General features: G+C 42.0%; 1 protein-coding gene across 1 annotated transcript in view; it reads right to left on the bottom strand.

Moving 5' to 3' along the window:
* MAPT (microtubule associated protein tau) overlaps positions 1 to 15,392 on the bottom strand; it is a 164,608-nt gene extending 149,216 nt beyond the window's left edge. Inside the window, exon 1 of the mRNA XM_074224397.1 lies at positions 14,649 to 15,392. Within this exon, the coding sequence (XP_074080498.1) occupies positions 14,649 to 15,195 (547 nt within the window). The 5' untranslated portion in view covers positions 15,196 to 15,392. The remainder of the gene's footprint in view (positions 1 to 14,648) is intronic.
* Positions 15,393 to 18,102: the final 2,710 nt, after the last annotated feature.

Raw genomic sequence — 18,102 nt, 5'->3', positions numbered from 1 at the left:
AAAATATACCTTTAAAGTTGTTGTGGGAATGAAAGGAGACCATAAGGTATGAAGAGTGTTTTGTAAACTTTAAAGCACTATATAAAAATTAGTCTATTATCATTGATAATTTTGTCATTTTCAGTCATATTTGATTCTTTGTGGCCTCATTTGAGATTTTCTTAGCAAAGAAAATAGCTTGCCATTTCCTTTTCTAGTTCATTTTACAGATGAGAAAAGAGAAACAAATACCAGGTTAAGTAATTTGTTCAAGGGTCATACAGATAGTAAATATCTGAGGTCAGATTTGAATTCAGGAATTTACTTACTCTAGGTCTGGTGCTCTATTTATTGTATCACCAAGCTGGTTCATCATGAATAAGAATAAACTATAAAACACTGTAGATTATGAGATAGTATTGTCATTACAAGGCTATTTAGCTTCAAAATGCCCTTCCTTTGCTAGCTTTTCAGCAATATCCCAGAACAATAAGGAAGGCAATTGACTAGGACAGAATGATCAGTTGATCCATCCAAACAAGTGAAAGGCAGGTTTTGGAAGAGGTAACTAGGTAGAAAAGAAGATAGGATTGAATTTGAGTGAGGTTGAGTCAGGTTCAAATCGTGCCCAGCTATGTGATCTGTTTTCTTATCTGTTATCTTATCTTTGCACTATACAAATACTATGTAGTAGTAGTAGTAGTAGTAGTAGTAGTAGTCAGGAAAGGAGAACATTTGACTGATTTCTAAGATCACATAATCAGAATTTCTCAGTGCTCGGCTGAGCTCACATCTGAAATTACTGACAAATGGTTATCTAGCTTCTATTTGAAGACTTCTCATAATATATTATTATTTTTAATTTTAATTTTTTTTCTCTTTCCTTTATCACACTCATGCGGGTCTATATTTTTTGGGGGGAGGCGGTATTATGTTTAGTCTTAAACAAGAATATTTTAGCAATGTATAAAAAAACATTTGTACAAAAATAAGAATAAATAAATAAATTTTAAAAAAGAAAAAAGAAAAATATATATTCAATATATATTTTTTCTGAAATCCAAATATTTGAAGAGTTCTCATAATATATTTTAATATTATATTTAATATATATTTTCTTTCAGAAATTCAAATATATATATATAAGGTTTCACAAATGAATATCGATATGTATGCACTTTATATTTATATATGTGTACACACAAATATATAATATATACATAGTCAAAGAAGAAAATTAGCTATAGCATTCTTCTAATCCATCAGTCTAGGAACCCTATGTAAAAAGGAAATTAGTTTAATCTGCCATGACCTATTCTTGATGAATACATGTTAACTCTTTTTTTTATGTTAATTCTTAATGACCTATCCTTTCTTCCAGGAAGTGCTCCCAAACCATCCTTTGCGGTTGGGAGTACTTTCCGAGTCTGTAAACTCTCATATCAAAATACATATACAAATATATGTGTGTATATATGTTATATATGCATATGTACTATGTTATTTATAAATATCACATTGAATTAGACCTGAAATTCAGATACAATATCAACTTTAACATGTGATCTAGTAACTCAAATATTTATTTATCATCTATTATTTGTAAAACATTCTACACACAGGAAATATGAGTCATTTAAGGCCTCCCCTCCCATTTTGTTTTTCCCAAAAAAAAAATCATTTCAGGGAGGTGACTAACAGCTTTTTTGATAATCTCCTTTGATAACGTAAGAGTACTTAAAAATATTCTTTTTTTCATGTTTAACCTGAATTTCTCCATATAAAGAACATGTAGGGGGCAGCTAGGTGGCACAGTAGATAGAACACCAGTACTGAAGACAAAAGAATCCAAGTTCAAACATGATCTCAGACACTTTACTAGCTGTGTGACCCCTGTCACAAATCGATTGATCTTAACTGTCCCCCCTCAAAAAAATTAAAATAAAACTAAGCCTTCTTGTTCTCCAAAGAAAGCAGGGAATATTTTTGATGTTAGTTATATACCTGAAAATATAATTAGACCCCCCCCTTTCTCTAGGAAAAATAATAATGAAAAACTTTTTATCATTGATATGATGATTTATGGTGAACAATGTTTGATATCAATTATGTAGTGTAATAATTTTTGTGAACTAGATTTTTATCAATTTTTATGTTAATTATTAAATATAATAAACTCCTGAAGTAAGGAATGCAAGTATTATAACCCTTATTCTTTGGAAGAGGAAACCCTTTTCAAAGAAATAAAGGGATTTGGAAAAGAATATCAAGGATGAAAATGAATTCAGAAATCATCTAAGGACTTGAATTCTAATTCATTCCTTTCATTTTACAGATGAGAAAACCAAGGTGAAAGCAACTTCCTCAGGACTTCCCACTTGAAATCTAGGTCTTTTTCCACTCCAATCCAGTGGTGAATGGGTGTCCACTAAAGACAGAGCACAGCCTATTGAACTTCACACAACACCGTGGCTATGACACTGACCAGGTAATGCGATGGTATCAGGACGACACAGAGAAAGGGACATCTTTCTTTTTCCCCACTGCTGCAAAACCAGCAACCAGCTATTATGCTGAGCTATGAAAGCCACTCACTCACCTGTGCTTTGATGGCACAAAGGGAAGCAAAGTATCTATCTGGAGGGAAGAGTGAAGTAATCTAGTGGCAAACCAGCCAGCTCCTGTGCTGGAAAGCTCTACCCTGGCCTTGTTTGCCCCATGATCTCACCAATTGAGCTAATTCTCTTTTTATAAATGTCTGTGTCTAAAGGGACAATTCCCTTAGGCTTCCCCATCTTCTATTCACAAGTCTTCATCCCAACAAATGCAGGGATACTTAAGAGTAAAATTCTCTTACAATTTCTATATAAAACTTAGTACTGGCTTCCCTATCTATGTTAACATTTTATGGATCTCCAGCAAAGTTCTGTATGGGGATCTTCCCTTTCAATCCCTTTTGCCCTCACAAAGGTAGCTAAGTGGGCAAAGTGGATAGAATACTGGGCTTGGAGTCAGGAAGACTCAAGTTCAAATATTTGCTTCAGACACACTAGCTGTGCAAGCCTAGGGCAAGTCACCTAAGCTCTGCTGCTTCTGTTTTTTCATCTGTAACAGAGTTGTTGTTAGGAATGAATGAGTTAACCTATGTAAAGGAAACTTCAAATGCTCAAATATTTTCTAGTTATTGTTTTTACTTTGTTGTATGGGGAAGATCTTGAACCACTGAATGTGGAGTTTTTATGAACTCCCCACAAAGCCCTGAGCACAGCAGGATGAGAGAAAAGTGAGAACCCCGGCAAAGGTTATGATAGTTGGACAGCTCCTATTTCAGTATCTTGGGAAGAGTCTGATGTTAGGATAGTGAGGTGTTTAGTGGGGATGGAGGGAGGGAGACAGACTATCAGCAGTGGCAATGGTAGGTTAGAGATAGGAATCACTGGAAGTTTTTAGGCAAAGAAGAAACAGGGTAAAAACATGGAAGAAATTAACTGTCATGGCAACAGTGGCTATCAAACCAAAGGGCGATAGGATAGCTTGCGGGGAGGCCTTTATGGTGGATAACTGAGGTGTGAGGAAACTAGGTCCTGGGGATCAGAGCAGTGACTATGGAAAAAAGGAAGAAATTATGAACACCCATATTAATTATGAGGGACTTATGAGGAAGGAAGCTATCTGCCTCTAGAGAGGGTGCTGATAAACAGAAGTGGGTATGGAATGGATTTATATATATATATATATATATATATATATATATATATATATATTTATACACATAGTCATTCCATATATGTGTATATACATATATACACACATATACATACACACACATATATATATACATGTTCATCATGTATATACACATATATACATATTCATCCCACATAATATATTATATGCAGTAGTCATAGGAGGGGAGAGGAAGGCAAGAAAAAGAGAAAAAAGAAATTTATATAATAACTATTATATATTTAAAAGGAATAGTAAGTTGTATGTAATAGGCTTGCAGTTTTTTTTTTTTAGGTTGGTTTTTTTTTTTCAAGGCAATGGGGTTAAGTGGCTTGCCCAATGCCACACAGCTAGGTTAAGTGTCTGAAGCCAGAATTGAACTCAGGTACTCTTGACTCCAGGGACAGAGCTCTATCCACTGTGCCACCTAGCTGCCCCTCTATAATCATCTTTTTAAAAAATTGACTATGTTAAGAAACTGCGTTTTATTCCGTAAATTAAAAATAAATAAATTTCTTTTAAAGGAAAGGAAATGATTGGTGGTCCAGTAGTTAAGGAATTAAGATGAACAGAATATCTGATGAATTAGATAGACAAAAAAAAGGGAGAATGGTCCAAACCCTTGTGAGATCTCAGACATCCTAATTATATGACAAATCAAATGAGTTTGCAAGTCTCCAGTTATCTGCCAATGTCCAGTAAACAACTTAAATTTGTACAGATCTTTATAGCTTACAATTTGTATCTATTTCTTCATTTGAGCCTCAAAAAGAACCTTGTAAATTTTATTGAGGGATAATCCTGAGCAGTGATTTCATCTGTTCAAGGAGACTCCCTTCATGCCAGGGATTTGATCATTTGCAAAGACAATTGTCTGGAGGAACTAGGAGGATAAGTGATTTGCCTATAGATGCACAACTAACTAGTCCTCAACATAAGTAGGCTTTGATCTGGGTCTTTCTGATCCCCAGGCAAGTCCCTCTATCCTCTGAACTGTGCTGTGATTTATTGAGCACAACTAATATTATCATCCCTGTTTTACAGATGAGAATACTGAGATCCAGAGGGATAAGATTACTTATCCCTTATGCCTGCCTCTCTAAGGCAAAGGACCAAAATAACCTAATTGATGGTACTTCCCAATTCTAATTTCTGTTCCTCTGTTTCTGAGGCTATCAAGGAAAGGTTAAATCTATTTCTTCATAAAGGTTAGGCTTTCCCCTGAGCAGTAGGACCAAAAGAAGGTCCAAGAGATGTGATGAAAATTTTTAATCAATCTGTAATCATAGGAACTTCTGACACTGGAAGAAAGCAACTAATATCTTTTGATTTGTCAGAGTTAGGCATAACCTTGTGACTACTTTTTTTTTTTAAGTCATGGAGAAGTTTGAGAATTTATCAGTTCAAGCCAGCACTGGAGGAAGGCTATCACTCTTGGGATGGAGGAGAGGGTTCCTCTCTTCTTCCACACCCACCAACTACATTGCTTGAAGAACTGCTACTTGATAAGTAAAGGGTAGCGAGCAGAGAAACACCCTTGAGAGACACACAGATGAGAAGAGGCACTTATAAGAGGGTGCCCTTTCTGAGAGGAGGACCTCAACAGTAAAGATAGGCATTGGCTCAAGGACACAAGAGGAGTTAGTTGCCCTCACAAAGGACAGTTCTGGTGAGCTGAGAACTGAGTTGGGCACATGCCTCTCACTAGTTAGTACTTAATAAGTCTATGCCCACTCCTTCCAGAAATGCTGTGTAAGTTTGTGGGTGAGTGTGCCTCAGGATTTTTCTGGGGATTGTTTTTACTTTGGCATCTTAAATTAAAATACTAAGAACTAATTGTATCAACTGATTATTGGTAATGGGAAGCACACAGAGGCTCATGTAGTGGCTAGCTACAATGATAGGATTGCTGACCACAAGGAACTCAAAATACTTGTACCCTTGAGGGCTCAACTGGTTAACCTGTAACCCAGGAGTGTTACAAAAGGAATGAAAAATGTTTGCCATTAGAAATTAAGAGAAAGAGATGCATTCATGGAAACTTGGGAGGTCTTGTTTAAAATGAAAGAGAGAGGTTGAACAGAACCAAAAGAGCAATTTATATGATGACTACAGTAATATAAAGGAAAACAATTTTCAAGTCTTAAGAATTCTGATCAATGTAATCATGATTCTAGAAGACCCTCCTGAATTCAAACTAGCACTCTTCCTCTATGCCTTGAATAAGAAGACAAAGGGAGGTTGTGGGCGAGGCATCTTAGTTTCTCTAATATTCCCCTCCCTTCTCCCTGTCTTTTTTTGTCTTCCTTTTCCCTAAAACTCTAAAACATTGAAAAAGCCAAGACTTCATCTATATGAGCAAAATGGGGAGAAATGCAACCAACTAATCTATCTAAATTTCATGATGAAAAGGACCCCAAGCATCTGTCTCATCACTTCAGTTAAGTCTGTTTAGATGTCTCCTTGAATCATCTCCAAGTATACTTCAGAGCAGGGAGGGCTACTCTGTACCCCACTTCATAATGCCTCCCATAATGAATTAGGCTTAAACATTTTTCCAAGGGCTTGGGAATGAAAAGAACGATATGTTGCCAGAGTTTAAAAATGTAGATCTGCCACAAAGATTAATTTTGGTCCTGCTGTCACACATAACCATATGAAATGATAAGCCTGTTTTAGAGTCTTGCTTGCATCTCAAAATATTCTTTCCAAAGTCTCATGGGATATGGGATCCATTCATGGAAGCCAGAGAATCAGAGGCTCTTTTCCAGTACTCAGGTGGCTCTTTTAGGGACCATCTTTAATCAGAATCACGAGAAAATGTTTTCCTGTTTCTGACTTACAGTAGAACATGACAAATTGAGGAGAGGAGAATTGAGATCAGGGTAAATGATTGAAAAGTTTGAATGAAAAGAAATGTAGTCAGGTTACTTTTAAGCAAATAGAATGCTTGCTTAACTGAATGATAATCTTTAATAAGGGCTGATAGGTGATGCAGTGGATAGAGTGCTGAGCCTAGAGTCAGGAAGACTCATTTTCCCAATTTAAAATCTGGCCTTAGAAACTTAATAAACATGTGACCCTGGACAAGTCGTTTAACTCCACTGGCCTCAGTTTCCTTATTTGTAAAATGATTTGGAGAAGGAAATGGAAAACCATTTCAGTATCTTTGCCAAAAAAATTCCAAATGGGGTCACAAAGCCAGACATACTGAAAACAACAAACTTTTAATGATAAGTTGCTATTAACATGATATCTCATTTTTTAAAAACTTGATCACATCCATTTTCTCCACAAAGAGTTTCCTCATCAGGAATTTTCACATTAATGAAATTATAAGTTTAGGCAAGAGAATAAAATTAAAGTATCTATTGGTGCACAAATATACAAAATAAGTATTGAGAATTTACTACAAGATAGATACTATGAGAGAAGGTTAAAGAAAAAAAATCATGAAATATAAGTCATTTCCCTCAAATAGGTTTCAATGAAATTAGAGAAATAGGACTTAACACACATGAGAACAATGGATCATTTTCTTAGAAAGCAGAATTCTAGGGCTGGAAGAGAGAATCTATCAGCTAATCCATTTCAATCTGTAACTGAACAGAAATTCCCCCAAAAACCTCACAAAAAAGGCTTCCAAGTCTAAGGAAACTGATTACCATTGAAGGTAGTCATTGCACTCTTAGAAAACTCTAATTATCAGGAAGCTTAAATTTGCCTCTCTACATCCTCCATCCTTTTCTCTTAGTTTTGCTCTTTGTGGCTAAGCAGAAAAAGTCTAATCCCTCTTTCAAATAACAGTCTTTCAAATACTAGCAAGGTAGTACTCATGGCATCCACAAGTCTTCTCTCATCCAACTCCTTCCACTGATCACCATTTAGTGTTCATTTATTCAAATGCATAAACTTTATTATTTTGGTCACTCTCCTCTGGGTGTTGGTCCAGCTTATAAATGTCCTTCCTAAAATGTAGTGCCCAGAACTGAACATACTCCAGATGTGGTTTGACATTATGCCATTCTTAATTATTAAAAACTGTAATACTGTCTAAAGGCAAAAGGAGTGGGATAAAAGAGAAATTATCACAGACTGAGGCAATTAGGGAGATATTCATAGAAGGATTGAGACCTGAGCTGGTCTTTGGAGGATTGCAGTAATTTAGAAAAGTAGAGTAGAGAGAGAAGATTTATTCTAGGCTGGAAGAACAGGGGGAAATGGTCAGTCCATTTTAGATGGGAATTATAAGAGAGCTAAAAGAAAAATAAGATTGGAGAGATAAAGGTAGGATAGACTTACAGAGAACCTTGAAAGTCAGGTAGAGGAGTTTAGACACCATGCAATAGGCAATAGGAAGACACTGAAGGCTTTTGAATAGGAAAATGATCTCATAAAAGTTGTCTTTTACAAAGATTAATCTGGCAGTACTGTGAAAACTAGATTGAAAGTAAAGTAATTAAAATTAGAAAGGTTATTTTTTTTTAAATGCTGCAATAATACAAGTGTGTAGAATGCAAGGAGAAGCATTACTGTAGTGGTCTGGCATTTAAAAACATTTAATGATTGGTTGACTGAAAGAAAACCGAACTAGGCCAATTACTTGATTCCTATCAGTCTAGGATAACTTAGTCCAATCTCTTAACTTCATAGACGAGGAAACTGAGGTCCAAAGACTATGCTTCCATTTTTTTGTATTAACTCTCTTCCTTTGCTCTTATCCTATACAGGAATAATCAGGCAAGTACTGATCATTTGATAGGTGAGGGATTCTTAACCTTTTTTGTGTAACAGACAACTCTTGACAGTCTGGTGAAGCCTACAGACCCTATCTCACAATAATGTTTTAAAAGTATAAAATAAAATAAAAAGGATTACAAAGGAAACTAATATTAAAATATCAAAATTATTAAAAAAACAGACGCAGGGACCTAGACTATGCACTACTACAGTAATTATTCAACAACTTCTAGTTAACAGATTTTTCTAAGAAGAAAATCATTTAAAATTATAAATTTAGGAAGGCAGCATGCAGAATGCTTGGTAGTATATTTATTAAGATATAGCAGTGTGAGATACTCAACCAAATGCCTTGGCTCCTGTCTAATTCATAGAAGGAGAAACCCAAGGAAATACTTAAGGATAGGCAAAACTAGGGCAAGAAGATAGACTGACTCCCATCACAGCAAACAACCTCTAAAAGTCATCAATAAAGAACTGCTAGCCGGAGCTATGAATGCAGATCACAATAGTTGGGCTTAAGTAGGTTAAACATAACTGTGAAATTTGCTTGTATAATTCATTTGTATAAAAGTTCATATCTTTAAATAACAGAGGATCATTACCTTCAAAAGCAAATTTTCGTGCAGTAGAGGTTAACTATCATAGCCAAGAACACAAGTTAACATCTCATTAAGTCATTAAGTAATCATCAGAATATCATATTACAGGAAATCAACTCAATGCTTTAATAGAATAACTCAAAGCAAATAAAATATGAATCACATATAAAATTCTAAGACAGGAGAGGAAAGATTGCTTCTGGAAAGAATTAAGATGTTGAATTCTTCACCAGTCCCCAGCTTAATTGTGGCAAGTTTCAAATTCTAAGCCCTCAAACTGATCACACTTTTTCCCCCAAGAGAAATCTCATGAATCAGTATTAGCAATATATAGTAGATTCAATTTCACTATACCAATTGTACTTCTACATTGAATTCCAAACTTTTTGAAAAGTAATTTTCTGCAAATTCTACTCTACCCATAAGTGCTTAGGAAAAAAGGCTCATGAGTTAACTAATTCAGCCTGGAGCCAAGGGACTGATATCAAGTTGGTTGCTCTATTGCAGGTACTCAGGTCCCATGAGAAGGCTTGAGAATATATACCTGACCTTGGATACATGTCAAGATTTGGTGGGGTGGGAGAAGATCATACAAAAATTATGAACCTAGAGAGGATGTTGGTACACTTAGCAGAAATAGGGAAGTCTGGAAGAGGGCTTGGGTTTTAAGAAAAAGATAATGAGTTCACTTTTTGGACAAGCTGAGTTTGAGTGCTTACTGGGACTCAGTTTGGAATGTCCAATAGGAAGTTGGTGATGCAGGAACAGAGCTCATGAGAAAGACTAGGGCTGATAGATAGATAGACCTGGTCATTATTTGTATTTATAGCATAATTAGACCCATGGGAACCAATGAAGTTAACAAATGAGAGAATAAAGAGACAAAGGAGGAGAAGTCTCAGAACAGAGCCTTTTGATATATCCCTAGGAGGGAGTAGGGCATGATTATCAGACAAAGGAGACTCAGGGGTTATCTGATTGTTAAGAGGAGAATTAAATGAGACCAATGTCACAAAAATCCATAGGAGGGAGTATGCTGGAGGTGAAGGTAATCAACTGTCAAATGCTTCAGGAAAGTTTAGAAGTCAAAGTAAGAACCTTTAGATTGGCAATTAAGAGACCAGTGGTAACTCTGGAAAGGGGTTTCAGTTGTAATGGGGGGGGGGATTATCTGCACGACATCAACTCATTTATGCCTGCTTGTTCTGTCCTAAAAAGAAAAGGCAGGGCTTTTGCAGGTCACTGTCCTGGAGTGAGGAACTTGTCCCCTTAGGAATGCTTCTGCTGTTATGTAGTAATCTGGTTTACAAGGGTGATATTTTGTGGGGAAGGAGGGATTTCCTAAATGACACCTGTGAAGCTGCTGCTATGAGTATCTTGAGGGGCTGATATCTGTCTGACTCAGGAGGAGATAAGACTAGAATAATGGTTGATTGTGTGGAAAGGTGGGATCCAATCCATCTTCCCACCCTCCTATCGGCTGATCACATGCCCACCGGGTCATACCATGCCCCCCCCCAGGGAGTGGCATCCTCACTTTGAAAGCCATGGCACTACACCACATTATAGGTTGGACTGGACAACTCAAGGAGTCTTTTCCAACTTGGATTGGATCAACACCAACCAAGGGACAACTTGTTCAATTGCAAGTTCAGGATTAGAAACTTCTGTCAAAAATGTATGCTTTTAGGAATGGATTATGTTCCAAAATTTTACTTGAAAACCAGTTGATTTAAAATTGAAATGAATTTCCTTATGGAAATAGTTTTATAGATAGCTGTTAGAATTTCTGATCAGTTACTAAAGTAACTCCCATGTGTTAGGTGGGTGATGAAATGGATAAAACACTGGGCTTGGAGTCAGGAAAACTCATCTTCTGAGTTCAAATCTGTTCTCAGATACTTAATGTTGTGTGAGCCTAGGCAATTTCCTCAGTTTTCTCATCTGTAAAATGAGCTGGAGAAGAAAATAGCAAAACCATTTCTATATCTATGCCAAGAAAACCCAAAATGGGGTCATAAAAAGTTGGACACAACTGAACAAAACACCGATAATACTAAACCCTATACCTCCCCTAATGTATAACAACCTTTCTATGGACATGCCAAGAGCACCCCCTAATTTCCCCCTTCCCTGCTTCCCCGTCCCACTCTGGTAGCTGAAGTAAGGACTTTCCCACCTCTATCTCTCTCTTTATGAGAAGCAATAGGAACAGAGACTATCCTATCTCCAAAATCATGAATCATTGAGGAAGAAGAACTTAAAAATATAGTTGAAGAATTACACTCATTTCTCTGAGGCTCTTTGGCAATTTGTGAATTAAGAACTAGATAATCTAGTAAATTGGATGAGCACATTTGTGCTGAAGGAATTTGGAGGAGTCCCTTCAGTTCAAGGATGATGTAATCTGATTTGAAGGGGGCTAATTTATTTAAACAAAAGAAAATGAAAACTGTTTAATATATAGTTTTATGTTCCAAAACAACCGAATATTAAAAAATCAAAACATTTGTGTTTTTTCCTTGCAATTTATCTGAAACATGTTTCTTTTGTCCTTGTTAGAAGAAGCATGCTTAATAGAAGTCATTTAAAAACCACACCCTTCCAGGAACCATTTGTGCTGATAGCTATTTGAGAACTAGTTAAGATCCACAATTGCAAAATAGTTGTCAGTCACCCAGTTAGGAGAACATATAATGAATTGATTTTTCCTCATCCCATGGGAATGGATTAATGGCAAATTAAAAATTAGCTTAATGGATACATGAAACTTACCTGATAGGAATAAAATGGCCAGCTGCATGAGAACCTGTACTACAAATGAAGAGTTGGATTAAAGATGGTGGTAAGAAAAGTAAGGAAAAGTAGGAAAGAAATTCAGGAGGAATGAACAAGAAAGGATGATAGTATATAGTTGTGAAAGCTTAAACCTGAAATATGATTTTTGGGACACCCTATAAAAGCAGCATTGAAAATTAAAGAGAAGACATAAAATGAAATCCCGGGGTTATTCAAGAAATTGTTGTTCCTCATCAAAACCTTTCCTAAGTCACCTTTTAAAAAGGTTTTTTTAAAGTTATTTCTATAAGAGGTTATTTAGCTGAAATATATATAACATTCATTAATTTGAAGGTCACTCATAGTTAATACTAGAAACGAACACAATAGGGCAGCCATTTCCTCCAGGGAGTACAGAATGACAGAAGGTAGAAAATCAAAAAGGGAAGTCAGACCTGCTTCTCAAAGTAATAGCCTTTTGCAAAAAAAAAAAAAAAAAAAAAAAAAAAAAAAAAAAAAAGCAGAGATAAGTCAGCACAAGGTTGAAGAAGCCAGGATTACTGGCTATTACTAGTCCAGTGGTATGGGTAACTTGCATTTTTCTTTTTTCAATTTTCCTAGGATGGAGAGAAAAATAAGGACCCTAACATTCTTGGAAATTCTGTCTAATTGATTAGCATCATAATTGCCCTGCAGAGGTCTGACATGATAGGTAGCCAGAAGATAGCTGTTTCTGCCCAATATTTCTTAGGTTTGCCTTAAAGACTAAACAATTCCCTGATTCTTCCATTATCCATTACATCTGGTGAAAGTAAAAAAAAAATCAGTCATCTGAAGTCCAAAGCTCAAAATTACATAGCAATCATCCTGTTAGTTCATTTACAAATTGTTCATCAAATTTCAGAGTTTTAAAAAGTCATAAAATGTTTTTTTTTAAATCAATTTTTAAATCATCCAAATGATTCTTCTATGGACAGCTGTCCTAATTCTTTGTCAGTTCAATAGTCTCACATTTGGGAAACATATTTCAAAATGGAGTAGCATCTTAGTTGTTCAAGTGATGCTCTGATTCAGGGTTTGGTGAACTAAAGGCAGTAAGCCCTTCTATTCCTTCTCTTCTTCAAATCAACAGAAGCTGAGTACATTTCCATTCAATAATAATAATAGCCTGTCATAACCAGGGAAATCTATCTTCACTGGGATAACGTCTGAGTGGCATCAACAGAATAATCCTCATTCTTTGTTAGATAAATAACTTTGTCTGGTCCCCCATATTCACAGACTGGAAGTAAGGGTGAGTGAGGTGGGAACTGGTCAAGGCCCTTCATTCCTTCCCGGCTCTGTCCTTAGCCTCTGCTGCAGGGGCAGGACTGTTACTCCAAGAATAAATGTTCAGACCGAGATAAAAAGCAGAAAACATGCTTCCTTCCCATTCCCTACCCTCACTAGATCCCTTCCTTACACAGATGGGGCTTATTCTTTGTTAGTTTCCTATGTGGAAGGGGAAGAATGTACAAGAAGGGATTCTGCAGCACATGGTGGCTGTCTCCCTGATGTTACCACCCCACCCACCTTCCCCACGCCGGGCTGCAAGGGGTTTCGCCCTCCTCACTAGGAGGGAGAGGAAGAAACTGTAAAAATAAGTGCTTTTCGACAATTAATTTACTGCGGGGATCTGTCTAGACTCTGTCCCACTCCCATTCAATGTGTGGCTGTGATGAGCAGGAGCTGGCGGCCGGGAGGCGGCCGGACCCGCGCGCCCAGGGGGCGGCTGCCCGCTCCGTTCTCTCTGGTCCCTCGGGCCGCGGGGCCGCCGGCTCTGCGCTCGGCCCGGGCAGGGGTGGCAGGGCTGGCCGGGGCGCTCCACCGCGCTCGGGCACGCGGGCGCCTTGCCCCGCACGCGCGAACCCGCGAGTCCTCGCCTGATCCGTCGGGGGCCCGGGGCGGGGGTCCCCGCGGGTCTGCGTGGGGCCGAGGCGGTGGGGGCCGCGGGCGGTGCCCCGGCCTGGCACGAGCCAGTGCGCCGGGGCGCGTGCGGGCACGGGCGGCGGGGGGTCGGGCTGTTTGCTTTATTCTGCGTTTTTGTCATTTTTCTCGGGCCCGGGCCGCCTGGGGTCCAGCCTGGCATCGGCGCGTGCCCGGCCCCGAGAGGGGCGTAGTCCCGGGCGCGCGCGGCTGTTCCCACGCGCGGCGGGGAAGGGCGGCCCTCCCGGGAATCCGGGGGCGCGCTGCCCGAACCCCGAGAACGGGCGAGGGGGCGCCGGCGGCTCGGGGAGGGGGCGCGGGGCGCCTCCCTCGTCCGCCACCGCAGCGGGAGGGGCCGCGGAGCACCGCAAAACATGGCAGCGCGGGCTGGCAGGCGGGGCGGGGGCCGCGGCGCCCGACACACCCCTGCGCAGCGCCCCGGCTCCCGGCCGAGGATGCACCTTGCGGCCCGCGGGGCAGGAGCGGCCGGCCGCGGGGCGCCGCCTTACGGGGGGAGAGGAGCGGCCCCCCGACACGCGTCGCGCCGCACCCTCCGGCTGCGGGCGCGGGGCGGCGGGACTCCCGCGGGACGACGTGCCGCCGGCCCGCGCCAGCCATCGGGCCCGCGGCGGGGGGACCTGTCCCCGAATTGTGGGGGCGCCGCCGCGGCGCGGGGCCCCGGGCGGGTGCCCCGGGTCGGCGCTCGTCCTCCCCCCCCCCGACACTGCGGCAGCCGCACGGGGGGCAGCGCGCCCCGCCCCCGCTCCCGGGGAGCCCCTGCTCCCCCTCTGTGGGCCCGCGAGCCGCCCCCCGCGGCCGAGCCGCCCCCCGCGGCCGGGCCGCAGAGCCCCCGCTTACCTGCTTGGCCGGTGCCGGGCGAGTGCGGAGCGCGGAGCGGGCGGCGGCGGAGGGCGGCGGCGGGGGGCGGGCGGAGGCGGGCGGCGGCGGCGGCGGCGGCGGCGGGCGAGGGCGGGCGCGCGCGGCCGAGGAGCGGGGTGCGCGCCCACGGCGCCTGCCCGCGGACGGAGGAGCGCGGCGGCGGCGGCGGCGGCGGCGGCAGCAGCAGCAGGAGCAGCAGCAGCAGCGGCGGCAGCAGCAGCGCGGGGGCGGAGGCCCAGAGCAGGCAGCAAGTGCACAGCCGCACCGCCAGCGCCAGCGCCAGCGCCAGCTCCGCTCTCCGCCTCAGGCCGCCCCCCTTCCCCGCCGCCGCCCTCCCCTCCGGCCGCCGGAGGGCGCCCTGGAGCGCCCGGGAGCCCGGCCCCGCGGCGCGCCCGGCGCCCCTGCCCGCCGTGGTCCTCCCTGGGCCGCGCCGCCCGCTGGGGCCGGAGCCCAACCCCTCCCTGGCCCGCCCTGGCGCCTGGGTTCCCCGGCACCGACTGGGGCGCGCGCTCGCGCGCCGGCGCATGCGTACGGGCCCGGCGCCCGCCCCGCACTCGGAGCCCTCCTGCGCCCAGCCCGGGGCCTTTGTCTCGTCAGAGGGACTCGGGGGGGGCTGCCTGCAGCCCCGACACCCCCGCAGTCACACAATCGCACCCGACCCCTCCCCACGGGCAGGACCCCCGAAGCGTGCGGCCGGGGGCCCCCCACAGCCGCGGCCCCAGGGAGGGCCGGCCACACGCCATCCAAGCCCTCACCCTTTTTCAGCAGAATTTGAACTCAGGCCCTCAGCCAGCTCCCTTAGGCTCCCGATTGGCCGCTTCTGACTCCTCAGTGACAGCGGAGCTGCATAATAAAGACGGACTTCCCCCCTCCCTGGGCGCCTGTCACACAGCCTCTCGGTTTCCACTTTTCTCACCTGTACGATGAGCTGTGCGCTGAAAAATGTGCACAGTGCTTTGCAAAACCGTTTTAAAAAAAAATTAAACTTTTAAAAAATTATTATTTTTTTATTCTCGGACTCACCGCAGCCATGATATTAAAAGACAACTCCCAAGGGCAGATTTGTGCAGCATACTAAAAAGCAGAGACCATCATCACCTTGCCTGCCAAGGTGGGCTTACATAGTCAAAGCCAAGGTTTGCAGCAGCTCTTTGAGGCTGGGAGGGCCGGACTATAAGGAAAGTTGAGTTCTATAAAATCAAGGTCGAATTACTGCGCTGGAGAAGACTGCTGATAGTCCCTTAGACTGAAGCTTAAGTACCTCCATCACATGATGACAAGATGTCACTCATTAGAAAAGATCCTGGGGAACATGAAGGCCAAAGGAAAAGGGAATGGCAGAGGCTGAGATGCTTTCATGGAAACACTGAAGGGATGTGGACAGACTTGCAGAGATCGGGGAAGATAGAAGGGTCTGCTCTACTATGGTCCATGGGGTCATAGGATCGGACATGACTGAATGACTGGGCAGTGATAACAAATTGTAAACCTTAAAGGGCTAGCTAGGTGGCAGTTGTGGTAGTGATGGCATGATGGTTGTAGTAGCAGTGACGGAGGTGGTGGTGGTGGTAGTGGTACTGGTAGTAGCAGTGGTTATAGTAGCAATAGAAGTAGTGGTGGTATGGTGATGGTGGTGGTAGTGATAGTGGTACTGGTACTGGTAATGAGAGTAGTAGTGGTGGTGAGAGGAGTAGTAGTTGAAGTAGTTGTAGAAGTTGTAGTCGCAGTAGTTATCAGGTCAAAGAGCTTCTACTTCCATCTATTTTTCTTTCCCATACTGTTTTACTTAGGGAGACTCATTTATTTCCTAACCCCATACCTAACATTTCTTAAGCAGGCTAGTTCTGGAAAGCTACGGTTTATCAGAGTGGAAAGAGCTGGGAATTGAGGGAGTTTCAGATCCAGGGGAGAATACAATGGAAAGACTGCTGTCTTTGGAATCAAAGCACGCAGATTTCAATCCTGATTCTTTGTGACCTTCCGTACATCACAACATCTGTGGGTTTCAATTTCCCCACAAGTTAAAGGAGAGAGAGTTTCTTTCAACTCAAAATTATGATTATATAAGCTTGACAACTCCTCTGCTCTGATGACTTTAGACAATTAGAAGGGCAACAGGTTGTAATGAACCAAATACTGGACTGGGGTTCAGTATGGCCTCTGTTATAAACAAAGGATGTGACCTGGGACAAATTATTTACCCTTCCTAGCCCTCAGTTTTCTCTTCTGTAAATTAGAGTTTGGATTAGATTTATCTCTAGGGTCCCTTCCAGCCTTAATAAATGGTTCTACAATTAATTGGGGTAACACAATCCTTTCACACCTCCCTGAGTGTCTGACTCACTATCCCACTCATCACAACTTTTGTAAACCTTTCACTCCTCTGTTGAGATTTGTCAGGCATTGGCTGAGAGCTCCCTCTTCTTTCCTCCTTACCTGAAATCACTCAGATCACTTTGACAGCTCTCTTCTCCTTTACTAGTCTAAAACAGCATGTCTGTCTTTGAAAGACAATCTACTTACACAAGTGTTTCCATGAGCAGATTGCTCCTCTCTGTCATCCCTATTCTCTCACTAATCTTCAAGTATTTCCTTGTCTTCTGGCTGCTTCCTTCCTTACTGCTTACAGGCATGCCCATGTCTTTCCAACCTAAAAAACCTTCACTTGATTGATCAATCCATTCCAATAGCTATCCTCCTCTCTAGTCTCTTTAGTGGCTCAACTTCTTGAGAAATTCATTTGCTGCCAATGCCTTCACTTTCATTTTTCTCATTTTCTTCATTCTCTGTAACCTGATTTCTGACCTCATCATTCAACTGAATTTCTCCAGGTACCAATAATCTCTTCTTAGTCACCAAATCTAATGGCTTTTTACTTGATCTCCCTGCAGCCTTTAACCCTACTGAGCACCATCTTCCTGATATTCTCTTCTCTCTCAATTTTTGTAACTCTTTTCTTTCCTCAGTTCTCTCCTAGAGCTTCATCCAGATCATGTTTACTAATCATAAGTGTTCCCTCTATCTTGGGGCCTCATTTATTTTCTCTCATACTATTTCACTTGATGATCACATCAGCTCCCTTGAATTCAATAGCATCTTTATGCAAATAATTGTTGGATCTATTCCTTCAGCACCAAACTGTCTCCTGACTTTGTCTTGTATCTCCAACAGCATGGAAAATGAACTAAATGTCCTGCAAATTTCTTAAATTCAACCTATATAGACCTAAACTTATTTTCTTTCCTCCCAAACCCTTCCCTCTTCCTAACTTCCCTATTATTACTGTCAAGAGTACCCCTAACCTCCATGTTGTGCAGGCTCGCAACCTAGATATTATTCTCAATTCTCTTTTACCCTTAACAATCAATAAATCATCAAATCCTGTCTAATTCTCTGCTCTCCTCTAATACCCCACTCCCTGATGTAGTCCCTC

The sequence above is a fragment of the Macrotis lagotis genome, chromosome 2 (assembly GCF_037893015.1).
Source record: "Macrotis lagotis isolate mMagLag1 chromosome 2, bilby.v1.9.chrom.fasta, whole genome shotgun sequence".
NCBI classification, from domain to species: domain Eukaryota; kingdom Metazoa; phylum Chordata; class Mammalia; order Peramelemorphia; family Peramelidae; genus Macrotis; species Macrotis lagotis.
The sequence above is the reverse complement of the archived record's forward strand: the minus strand, read 5'-3'. Positions and strand labels throughout refer to the sequence as shown.